Below are 13,396 nucleotides of genomic sequence, written 5' to 3'. Positions count from 1 at the left end.
GAAAATATGTGTTTTCGTGAGAAATGTTTAAGACAAAAGTTTCAGGGTTTTGGACATGGATCTGAATGGTGACATTGAAGCTGACCTTAGCGTTGACCTCCAAGGTTATTTCAAGGTAACCTTTTATTTTTTAAATGGAAACCCCTATTTTTGAAACCTCCAATCGAAAGAACGGAAAATTGTACGTTCAGATATTCATCAAGGACATATGACCCGATAACTTTTGGGCTCATTCCAGGGTCGTGTAAAAATGATGTCTATCTAAACGTACAATTTTGCGTTCTTCCGATTGGCGGTGTCAAAAATAGGGGTTTCCATTTGAAAAATAAAAGTCGACCTTGAAACAACCTTGAATGTCAACCTCGCATGGGGGGAAGTGGTGGGAGAGCTGCGCGAACATTTGAATTCTGTTTAATGTCTTTGGCTGTGATGAGCAGACAGCACAGAGAAGAATGAAAAGAAAATAGAGTGACAAATGATCCGTTGTCATCAATGCAAATACAGGGTGGCTGCTGGACCAGGAAATCGAGGAATGACAGTGAATTCATTTTTTGACCGGGAATTTTACAAATTTTTAGAAAATAAATTTGTCCAGCATTGATTTCAACCTTGTTTTAAATAATTAGCTAAATTGTTATATTTTTCAATTATATCATTTAGTTCAGAATGCGTATTTCGAAAATCTTTCACTTTAAAAATGTTATCTTTTAATTTTTAAGCGTACATTTTTATTTAAAGAATTTTCAAATGCAGTTTTAAAGACTTGAAAAATTTAAAATTTTGAAAATAGATGGTTTAGGATAAAAAAAACATCATTAGTCGATAAAATGTGAATATATATTAATTAATAATTTTTTAATTAAACTGTAATTTAAGTATTAAAAAGTAAATAATAATTGATTTTACAGGACGATTTGGAATCAGTTCATAAGTTTAGAATTTCTAGATATAAACTTTACAAATTAAACTGTTTAAATTTGAAAGTCTTATTAGTTAGATAAATGTAAACACCCGATTGAAACTTTATAAAATATTTTTAATTTTTAAATTAGAATTAAATAATATATTCGTAATTCAAGGCTTTAATTAAATTTAAAATATTGTTTCAGTTTAAAATATTCCATCTTAAACCATTCAATTTGAAATTTTTTAATTAAGAAAAATAACAATTATTTGATGTTTAGGAATATCTGCCTGTTTATTTAAAATTCCTAATTACAAATCAAAAACACAAAACTAAACAAAAAACTAAATTTTAACGTTAAAATTTTAATTACTCTATAAAAAATTTAATTTATTACTCAAATTGTTGAATTGTTATGTATAAATAACCATTTAACTCCTACTATCCTTAGAAAAAAGTCGAGTAAGTTCGAAAAATATATAGAAGTTTTGAAAAAATGCAACCTTAATTAAATATCTGAAATGATTTCAAATCATTTCGAAGATTTTTAAAATATGTGAAGGGCTTTAAAATAATAAAACACATCTCCTGAAGGTTTGTAGTGTTTTTGCAATTCAATCATATTTTAGTAGAAGAGAGCTCGGATTTGGAGGAAAGAGGTAAGCCAAAAACAAAACACCATTAGTTACGGTAAAGAACAGAACTTAAAGTTTATTAATCCTGGCATAAGAAACCTCCACTCAGTGAGGGGAGGAAAAAGCCTTCACAATTCTACACTCATAACTAGAAAAGCAAACTCACCAAAACGCAGTTCACACAAACCAATAACGGGAATGGACAATCCAAGCGGTGATCCACAGAATTGATCCTAAATACAAGCGGTGATCCACAGTGCTGATCCTAAATACAAGCAGTGATCCACAGTACTGATCCCAAAAAGCAAGCGATGATCCGCATGACAATGATCCATCATAAGAAGCGGTAGCAATCCAAATATAAGCGTGGATCCACATGACAATGATCCATCATACGCAACACTAGCACTTCACACTTGAGTGATCTCAACGACGATCCGCCACAGGACGAGGCACAGCTCGAGAACACACAACCGTAATCCAAAATGTGGCGAGGCATAATATAGAGCGAAAAAGATCACCATATACCGAAAAACAAACTAGGTCACTGTGTCGGTGGGTCAAGCGCACATGAGAATGAGTACAAAAAGGAGAACTGCTACGTTCGACTACTTATGAAGAAGTGAAGATTATACCACGCGACCCTGCAGAGATAGACGACCGCTTAGCAATTTTCCTAAACTTTGCAACCGCAGTACGTGACCGAACAATGGTCCGCCCGAGAAACAATTAACTTTGATCGGCCGAAAGCCATGAAAGACGACAAGCCCGCATGGTACACACAATGAAATCAAGGTAACTTAACTCTAGGTCCAAAGGCACGATTTGACCAAAAATACCGCCCACCTTCGTCCACAAGATGAATAATTATGGTATCGCAGCATGAGCTGCTTTCATACAACTAGCCATCTTAATGGCCAAGACTCTTATTAAACCTTCAGGACCGGGATGCACTTGAATCACTCGTCCCAATGGCCATTTTGACGATGGATATCTCTTGTTTTTTACTAGGACGAGTTGCCCGACTGCAAGGTTCTCCGTTGGATCACGCTATTTGCCTCTCTCTTGGAGCTGATGAAGGTATTTAGATGACCAACGTTTCCAAAAGTTTTCTCGAATGCGCTGAAGCAACTGGAGTCGTGATAGCCGGTTTTCAGGTACTTCTGAGATTCCTGAAGCAGGAATCAGGCCCAACTAGTCTGCAACTAGGAAGTGGTCTGGAGTGAGTGCAGTCATTTCGTCCAATTCGTTAGTGAGGGGGTATAATGGGCGAGAGTTTAAACAGGCCTCTATTTCCACCAAGACTGTGGATAATTCCTCAAATGTGAGCTTATGGTCTCCTATCACCCTTTTTAAATGATGTATGGTAGATTTCACTCCAGCTTTCCACAATCCCCCACAATGAGGCGTGTTTGGTAGAATGAACGTCTGGTCGGTCCCTTCATTGGCAAGTATCGCTGCCACTTCACCGTAGAATTTGAAGACGGCAGCAAACATTTCTAGACGTTCTTGAGCAGCTTCTTGAAAAGTGGTAACGTTGTCAGAACGGAGGCACCGCCAAATCCCTCGTTGACCGATAAATCTGCGATAAGCAGCCAAAAAGCAAGCCGTAGTCAGGTCACTTACGACTTCCAGATGAATTGCACGAGTGGCAAAACGCGATGCCCCCTTTCTTTTGTTGTGCGCACTTGAATCGGTCCAGCATAGTCCAAGCCAGAGATGTTGAAGAGTCGAGAGGGTTTGACTCAGACCTTTGGCAGATGACCCATTAATTGAGATGCCAAGCGGGGTTTAACTCGTTGATACGAAGAGACAAATGAGAGCAGAAGAGTGAGGTAAAATTGGAGGGTGTTTAGCCTTATGAGAAACGTCAGCGTGTGACAGGCTTCCTCAAACTCGCAAAATCCCATCCTTCCTTGCCACAAAGGAACTGAGTTTTCTAAGTGGATTCTCTTTAAGTAAAGATCCCTCAAAATTTAACAACGCGATTTCTGAAGAAAAATGTTGTGCCTAAACCATACGAATGACCGCAAAGCGAGCGTGAACAATCTCTGATGCGGTGAGAAAGGTGGCAAAGTCAGGTTCTCCGTTTCGACAATTGCGTAATCTAACGAGAGGTCGACGACAATATGCTACGATTCAGATCAGCCGAGTTAAACTTGAATATCGCTTCAGAATTTCCGGTTCACTTTCTGGGCCTTAAATGTGTAGCACTTGCCGAGGGTCTGGATGCTTGGGACATTCTTTCTGAGAAAGGGTGAACCATTTGGGACCGTTCCACCATAACTCAGATTGCTGAAGATTTGATAGTTTTACTCCGTGGGTCGCCAGATCTGCTGGATTTTCTTTAGTCGACACATAGTTCCATTCAGCCGAGGTAAAGTCAGTTTGAATGAATACTACGCGGTTCGCTACGAAGTTTTTCCAATCGCAAAGGTGCTTTCGAAGCCAGCAAAGAACGATTTGACTGTCGGACCAGGCATAAACAGATACAGTCTGGAAGCACGATAAGTCCCTTACATGACTAATTAATTTTACAAGCAGAGCCGCAGCACTTAACTCGAGATTCGGAACGCCCATGGTTTTCACAGGACTGACCTTTGTTTTTGCTATTAGGAGTGAGAGCTGCCAAGGACCTTTGTTCATTGACAGTCTGAGGTATACAGCAGCAGCATGCGCCTACGATGAAGCATCAGAAAATCCGTGAAGTTGAGCTTCACAGTCTAGAGAGGCTCCCAACTAGCGACTGATAGAATGAGTTAAAAAAGATGTAATTGAATTGCAGTAATTATTGCATCGTTCAATGATTTCCTCAGTTAGAGGCGAATCCCAGTCACATATTATGATCCAGAGATCTTGCATGAAAATTTTGGCAGTGACTGTGATGGGAGTAAGCCAGCCGAGAGGATAGAATAATTGCGATATTCTTGAGAGGATAGGTCTTTTGTGAAGGTGCTTACGGCGGTTTCATTTCCGTGATACTAACTCCAAACGTTTCTGTCGCTGGATACCAACTCAAGTCCAAAGTCTTGACTGATTCATTCAAGTCAATATGCTTATTGATCTTGTTTAGCTGATCGCGATGGTGCAAAAGCTCAGGTTGGTTTGCCGCCCATCTGTCCAGCTTGATTCCAGCTGAATATAAAAGTTCACATAATTCCTCTCGCTTTTTTATCGCAAGCTCAAGGTTATCTGCTACCACGAAGATGTCGTCCACATAAGTATTATGCCTGATGCAACTTGCTCCAAGTGGAAATATATGACATTCATTTGATGCTAATTGAGTCAGGGTACGAATAGCTGAGTGGGGAGCACATGCAGTCCCTAAGTAACCGTTGTCAGGCGGTAATCCAACGGGTGTTTCTTAGATACAGGAGTCCAAAGAATTCTATGCAGATCTTGACCATCAGGATGTACGAGAATTCGGCGAAATATCTTTACTATATCAGCGGTGAAGACGTATTGATACTTTCGCCAGTTTAGAAGTATTACAGAAAGATCACTGTGAAGAGCAGTGCCTGCCATTAGAAATTCGTTCAAGCAGTGCTGTTCAGAGGTTTGTCGTGATGTGTCAAAGACCGCGCGAAATCTCCACTGAGTGGGTGTGGACTAGACTACGGGATGATGTGGAATGTACCAGGCTCGTGGGTTATCTAGTTCGGCTTCTGGAATTTTCTACATGTGACCCAATTCCTAATATTCTTTCACAAAGTTTTGATAAGGCTTAGCTAGCTGAGGATCCTTGAGGAAACGACGATGAATATTTGAGAGTGAGCTTAAGGCTACCCTCCGGGTTTCGATAGAAGAGGGTAGAGATTGTGCCTCTAAAGGGAGGCGAAGTATGTACCGTCCTTCAAAGTTTCGAGACTGCTTACCTGAATAAAGTTGAACACAGGCTTCATCCGCTGGTTTTAGTTTCTTTATAGAAGGGGCTACCTCTTCCACGACCCAAAAACGTTGAAGCATTTTTTACAAGCCATCGTCTAAGGCGCAATGCATGGTTTTAAGTGGTATTGAAGATTTGGGCGCCGCCCGCTTTGAATTATATCAATTGAGTCTGGTTCTGGCCAATGAGGATCTGCTAACTTAATATCTGCAAACAGAGCAAAATCAAAATCCATGGGTTTGCCGGAAGGAAGTTGTGATGTAAGGCGTGGCAGAATCAGAGCTTGAATTTCGAGACGAAATAAAGTGTCACTATATAATTGTAATGATACTTGAGTAGTGGTATGCACAGTGCTAGCTCTTGATTCACCAATGCCAGTGAGGAAAATCCTTTCATGGCGCTTGGAAAATTCGAGTAATTGCGCAATTGCCGCAGTAATAAATGAAATTACAGAACCCTGATCGAACATAGCACGGACACGTACTGGAGTTCCTATAGGGCCAAGAAGCATGAACTAAGCCATAGCAAAAAATACAGAATGTCATTGGGTCGGTATACTTGCTCTGTTAGACAATACTCTTGCAGGAATCCGGGGGTCTCTAATTTCTTGAGAGAGATCAGCCTTCTTATTGCGATTCGCGGAAGGGTTTGCTCGTTTCGGGGATGTGTCGTGAATCGACGAATGCTGTTTTTTCTGCACGTTGAACACCTATTTTTAGATTAACAATTTTTTGAACGATGGTTACCCAAACATTTAAAACAAAAACGTAAGCGATACATCCCTTGTTGGCGTTCATTGGGGGGTTTTCCTTGATACTCAGTACATGCAGTGATATAATGTCCTCCCTTACAGAGTGGGCATAGAAGGACTAATCTGCCATACGTATTAAAACTGGATCTGGCATGCAAAATACGTTTGGGATTTGCTCCAGATTTTGAATAAGTTGGGACGGGCTTATAATTGGGCTTAGTGTCCGCAGAAATCATACATAGTGCATGAGAGCGATGTTCGAGGAATTCTCTGAAATCATGAAAATTAGGAAAACGATCTAGTATTTTTATATCCGTTGAGGCCGTCGAAGCACTGGAGACAGCTTGACGATCGTTTACACTAAGATCGGCCTCCCACAGCTTACGAGATTGGTAGTCTAAGCTGGCTAATACATATACTAACCATATTCCCCAATGTTCCACAGGCATTTCAAGGTTCATCAGCGCGCGTACGATACGCTGAGACTCATCGCAGAATGCACGTAACTCCTTCGCAGACTCTCTTTTTAAATGTGGCAAGTCCGATAAAGAAGTTAACAGATTATTTACTGTCAGGCGAGGGTTAGAAAATCACCCTTTTAAAGCCTGCCAAGTGGATAAGCAGTTTACGTTAGTCGTAGCCACATCCTTAACTAACTCGGCCGCGGAACCCCTGAGGCATGATTTTAGGTCCTGTAAATTAGTCACGTTGCTCAGTTGTGGGTTATCGTGAACAAGAGAGGGGAACAAATCACAAAAGTTCTCCCGGTCTTCGTAGCGGCCTGAAAATGTCGGAAGATCCAATTTAGGTAGTTTCGCGCTGCGAGGATACATGTCCGATTCGTCCCTGTCCACCGTTCCCTGAGCCTGACTGCGAGTATTTGTTGAAGAAGTGTCGAATCGATCCAGAGCTCGCAGCATTTCGTCTTGAAGGGATTCGTATGTATTTCCTATCCGATCAAACACGTTATCGACCACATAAGGGTCGGTAGCGGCACTTTCCTTCACAATGATTTCAGCATGCGTTGCGCGAACCTCTTCCCAAATTTTCTCAACAGGCGTGAGTCGCTGATCGAGAATACGGCGTGTATGGCTTTCCGAAGCACAACCCTTAAAAAGCGTATGTATCCGCTCAATTTATGTCATACGAGACTCTTGAAGGGCCGTTAACCCTTTCAAAGATACCGAAGCCATGTTAACTTATCTTGTATCGACACTTACTGTAAACTAGAATTTAACCAAAATTATCCCAAACAACAAAAAAAATAGAAGAGAGAAAAGGATAATGCTCCAAAGTATGTGAAGCTCACAAGTCTTTTATGCAATTAAACCATATTTCAATGGAAGAAAGCTCGGATTTGGAGGAAAGGGGTAGGCCAAAAATAACTGTAACTAGAAAAGCAAACTCACCAAAACGCAGTTCACATACACCAATAGCGGGAATCGACAATCCAAGCGGTGATCCACAGAACTGATCCTAAATACAAGCGGTGATCCACAGTACTAATCCCAAAAAGCAAGCGGTGATCCACATGATAATGATCCATCAGAAGAAGCGGTAGCAATCCAAATATAAGCGGGGATCCACATGACAATGCTCCATCATAAGAAGCGGTAACAATCCAAATATAAGCGGGGATTCACATGACAATGATCCATCATACGCAACACTAGCACTTCACACTTCAGTGATCATAACTAGCCGCCACAGGACGAGGCACAGCTCGAGAACACACAACCATAATCCAAAATGTGGCGAGGCACAACACAGAGCGAGAAAGATCACCATATACCGAAAAGAAACTAGGTCACTGTGTCAGTGGGTTAAGTGCATATGAGAATGAGTACAAAAAGGAGAATTGCTACGTTCGACTACTCACGAAAAAGTGAAGATTATACGACGCGACCCTGCATAGATAGACGACAGCTTACAAATTTTTCTAAACTTTACGATCGCAGTACTAATTTTTAAGTCTTTAAAACTGCATATTAAAATTCTTTACATAAAAATGTACGCTTAAAAATTAAAATAGAACATTTTTAAAGTGAAATATTTTCGAATTATGCATTCTAAACTTAATGATATCATAATTGGAAATTATAACAATTTAGCTAATTATTTAAAACACGGTTGAAATCAAAGCTGTACAGATCTATTTTCTACAAATTTGTCAAATTCCCGGGCAAAAAATAAATTCACTGTCATTTCCTGATTTCCAGGTCCAGGGGCCACCTTGTATTTGCAGTGTTTGAAAATTAATTTTTTTGTTTGCAAGTTCAATTTTTTGCTTGTAAATTTAAATATTTTGTTGAAACTTTGATTTCTTGGTGTGAATAATTGTTTTTCAACTGAAAGTTTAACTATTCAAGATTTCGTAAAAATATTATCTTTTAGTTGGAAATTCAACTGCGTGGTGAAAAATTCATGTCTTTTTTGAAATTTCGTATTTTTTGGAATATTATTAGTCGTTTTGTTGTTGAATTCATTTTTTTGGTCGAAAATTTCTCTATTTTCTTGTATATTCGATTATTTTATTTATTCAAAATTAATTTCTTGTAGTATAAATTTAACTGTCTCATTTTTTGTTGAAAATTAATCTTTATTACTTGAAAATTAACTTCTTTCGTTGAAAAATGTATTTTTTATCCAAAATTGTGACTAGTCCATTTTTGGTTGAATGCTTATTATTTTATTTTAAAATTTGTTTCTAAATATGGCAATTGAACAATTTTGTTGAAATTTTTTTTCATTTTAAAATTCATCTTTTTTTATATAAAAACTAATTTCTTTGATTGAAAATTCGCACTTTTTTGGATTAAAAATTAATTTTTTAATTGCAGAATGAAGTATAAATTAAAACTTTAAATTAAAACATGCATTTTTGAAAGTCATTTCTTAGATTGAAAATTTAACTATTTTGTCAAAAATTCGCCTATAAGTTGTTAAAAATTGTTTCCTAAAAATATGACTAAGATATGCAGCACTAAATTTCAAACATTTTAGACCCAGATATCTTGTCCCCTATATCTATTTACATCACAAGTCCGATAACTTTCCAACTTTGGGGCTGTAGGGGCGGAAAAATCCAGGAATTGCGGACTTATCGGATGTCCCCTCTATTAGCGCGATACTAGGTGCGCGCATGCGTAAATCATGGGTGCAAATCATGAGAAAAACAGCACACGTAGTGGGAGAACCACAATTAGTGTACGTGACGTACGCGTGATGACGTTTTAAGGGGAGTGTACACTTATAGGAGGGCAAGTTATCCGACTTCTACAGTACATTAAGCAAATTATATTTTCCTTTTCGCAGTGAGTCTAATTATTCTAAGGTAACTCGCGATTTCAAAACCATAATACGTTTGAGGAGCCACTAGATCGCAATTCGTGAAGTCGGGAGAGTTCGGGTTCCTGCTCATGCATTTCTGGCTCTACACGAGGCAGGCCCACGCAAGATGTAGCAGAACCGTCTCACCGACACGCTACGTTTGAATGCCTCGCTCCCAGTTGGTAGAGTGGTGGGGGCCGAAAAATCCCACGTTCTGGAGACACTAGACAGCAGCATCACGAAACACATCACTCTTGCAACAAAACCCCTTGAAAACCACTTTAAATGGGAAGCATGCGTTTTTCAAAATAACGCCACATTATGTTGTTTTTCACGAAAAACACAATTCTTACGTCAACACTTGACAGTTTGATATTACAAGCACTGCTGTGGAACTTCGATGTCTGAAGTCTATCGAACCTCTTTTTCTGCCATGTGATATAGACAGAGACGATCCGATTGTGTTCCAATGATAGGTCTTACTTTTCGTTTCGAAACGACCATCCTTTCTCTGTCTATTTCTGTCTATTCAATACAATTCCAGGTAGGTCGTTAGCAGCATTGGGTACGTAATTTTCTCCATGTAATCTACGTGGTTTTCTAGTCATTTACCAGGTAATTTACATTCGAAGTTTTTTACATGATGTAAATTTGATGGATATGAAACTTGCGAATATTTCGATGGCCGCCTGACATAAGTACATAACCTTTGCGTCTGGACTTTAGACATGTGCTTGCCGGTCGTGTAGCAAATATTTTCAATTTTCAAAAATAAGGCAAGATAAATGGTGGTGGCAGGCCCAAATGTCAAATGTATTAGAGCTTGTTCTTTAGTTTTCAATAAATTAGTGGCAAACATTTGATAAGATTATTATTTAGTTTAAAACTGTTAACATATCTATGTCCTAGAAGGCGTTTATAACGATTGTTCGTCAACAGTTTATCGCAAAATAGACACTTAGCTACACTTTTTCTATATTGTTAATTTTGCTTTCACTCTCTCAAAACTTAGGAGTTTCCATTTGATGTTTGGAATCCTCGTAGGGTTATTCTTTCTAACCATTTTATCCGTTTATTAATTGCATAACTAGAATTATTAAATTAATTAAGTTGTGGGAGAGGTTACGTCACGTGCTAGGAAATTTAAAAGTTTAAAACAGATATCTGCCATCTTTTTCATGTAATTTACCAATTTTCTACGTACTTCATTTCGGTAATTTACGTTGAAAACCTCGGGTGATGCGTCACTTCGCAGTCCTGGCAGTTAGGACAGAGCGCCTTACCGCGACGCTACTGTTTTGTTACTCTTGAGTGAGCACCGTACACCTTCTTACAGCACCTGTCACCCATGCCCGCGGCGCGGCATCACCTCTCGGAAACACTAAATCCAGAATCACTAAATCCAGATTCGACTTTACAATAATTTGAATATTCTCATATAGTTATCGTTTGAAGAGGATTGCAGAACAGTTGGATGTCAGGGAAATTTGCGAGGATCAAAACTTACCGGATTCAATTTTCGAAGAACTAATTCATATAATTGAAAGTCACAATCATGCGCTTACGTAAGGGTAATTTATATAATACATTTAAACAATGTATGATACACCAAATTTGATCAAAGATTGTTAATTGAATATCCTCTCAGGCAAATTTTAAAGGTGACAAAACATTTTTCACGCGAGTAAAATTATGTTAAATCAAAACATTTTATTTGATACCATATGAGGTTCTTGAACGAAATAAAAAAAAGTTTCATCATATAATTAAGTTAGGTAATACACAAGGATTTAAAAATTAGAATAAATTCTTCCCCTTACTATGCAAATAGTTTGAAAAGATATGCTAAAATTTAAGGACCGTTTCAGAACAATAACTCTTTTGAGAATTATTAATACTTTAGAAGAAAGACTTATTTACAATTATTATACACAATTAAACTTTGTAACATTATACAATTTGTGTATACGAAGGTGCACATTTGATAGAAATTGAACTTTTCAATAAGCTTAATATATGTTTTTGTAAAATTAAAACATGCATAAAAATCAACTTTTAGTTTTGCCAGAACCTTGGACACTGTGTATTCAACGTTTCTGTTCATCACAATTCTGATGAATATACTACTTTTAAGTACTGCAGGACTTGGGGTATATTTCTTATTCATAGATATGTATAAATCCATAACATCTGTTGCGCATCATGTATCTGCATACTTACAAAATATATTTGCAATTTTTCAGATATTAACTTCCCTTGGCCAAATAGATAATGTCATTAAATATGGAGCGTTCACTCTTGGTGTTTTTGTTCATTTTTACTGTATAACTTTACCGCCTCAAAAACTATTAGACCACAGTGTTGACGTTGCATGTACTGCGTAAGTTAATGACTAAACATTTGTTAATCCAGTAAAAGTTATTTTTAAAATGCATGCCATCTTTCGGATTCAAAATGTAAGAAAAAGGAAATTTGATAAAAATTATATATTGTGCAAAATATGCGGAAAATTAGAAGTTCTAATCGAGTGTAAATTCAGGCTAGCCAGATCAGTATTCATGGGGTAAACTAATTTTATATAGAAGAACACATGCACAACTGTGTAAAATAGTAATTTTTTACTTCCTGATATTGTCCACTTTCGTCACGCTATACATGTATTCAAATTCAAACATTTCATTTATGAGTGCGGAAAATAGGTGGTTCTCGAGGTGTAACAAATGGAGAAAATGTTTGATTTTAGATTAAAAAAGAACAAATTTTGATGGACTTTCTAGAAAAATTTGATTTAAGAAGCATTAGTGAGATTATCATTGTGACGTGGTGTTTGTTTGTTTCAAAACGGCTGCACCAAGTTCAGTTTATATGATACTTTTCCGTCCGTGGGCACTTTCCGTATACTAATACGCGAGTCAAAAATTAAACGTCGCGTGTATTATTTTTTGATACATTTTTTTATTATCAATACTAAAAAATTTGATTTTTTAATATTATTGTATTTTCACTCTCATTTATACATACTTTATAATTGTATATGCTTTATAATTCAGATATGATGTTTTGTGGTATAAATTACCTATAAAATCAAGAAAACTATTAATATTGTTAATAAAAAGAAGCCAAAAACCAACCAAACTGACGGCTGGAAAGTTTTACAGCATGGACATGGAAACTTTTTCTTCGGTAACTATTGAATGATTTCAATAAGATTGTGCGTAAAAGAAGTTCATTTTTTATTTTGGAACAATGTTTTAAAATATCTCATACAAAATATATATCTAACATTCCCATAGACTTCATTTTGTAATTTATTCAGAAAAGTTGCAGCCGAACAATAAGCAATTCACTTTAAGAAATTATTTAAAAAAAAAGTTAAATGGCTAAAAATAATGGTTCACCACAACCAAAATTCTTTGCCGCACATATTATATAAATACTTGAAATTTAGTCATAGCACAAATTATGAAAGTCAAGAAAGCAATAATTATATGTATTTACTTCAATGTCCTCTAGCTCGCTCAAACGTCGATGTCCTTCTTCACTATGCTGTTTTCATTGCGTTAATGGTCCTCTGGTGCTAACTTAGGAAGTTCAGGTTTAAATTACAGAATTTATATTTTTTATCAGAATTTAATTTGTTAATATATAATGTGTATACATTTCACACTAACAAATTTGACACTATCCAAATAAAATCTATATTATTGAAAATTCATGCGCTTGAAACTAAACATTTATTTATGAAAATCCATTTCTCCCTTATTATTTACATGATAAACTAGTATTTTCCACGATGAATTTTGCTAGCTTGGTACTTGGGTTCCCCAAGAAAAGTGCACTTTTGTCTGTTATGGAGTTACGTATAGTCATATGTTTTATATATATGATTT

At 37.1% G+C, this 13,396-nt stretch overlaps 1 protein-coding gene across 1 annotated transcript in view; it reads left to right on the top strand.

The window, feature by feature from the left end:
• Positions 1-13,126, top strand: part of LOC117173293 (odorant receptor 13a-like) — a 28,670-nt gene extending 15,544 nt beyond the window's left edge. Inside the window, exons 6-10 of the mRNA XM_033361775.1 lie at positions 10,949-11,071; positions 11,566-11,656; positions 11,750-11,886; positions 12,557-12,689; positions 13,020-13,126. Coding sequence (XP_033217666.1) covers positions 10,949-11,071; positions 11,566-11,656; positions 11,750-11,886; positions 12,557-12,689; positions 13,020-13,070 — 535 coding nt within the window. The 3' untranslated portion in view covers positions 13,071-13,126. The remainder of the gene's footprint in view (positions 1-10,948; positions 11,072-11,565; positions 11,657-11,749; positions 11,887-12,556; positions 12,690-13,019) is intronic.
• Positions 13,127-13,396: the final 270 nt, after the last annotated feature.

The sequence above is a fragment of the Belonocnema kinseyi genome, chromosome 5 (genome assembly GCF_010883055.1).
Source record: "Belonocnema kinseyi isolate 2016_QV_RU_SX_M_011 chromosome 5, B_treatae_v1, whole genome shotgun sequence".
Classification (NCBI taxonomy): domain Eukaryota; kingdom Metazoa; phylum Arthropoda; class Insecta; order Hymenoptera; family Cynipidae; genus Belonocnema; species Belonocnema kinseyi.
The sequence above is the reverse complement of the archived record's forward strand: the minus strand, read 5'-3'. Positions and strand labels throughout refer to the sequence as shown.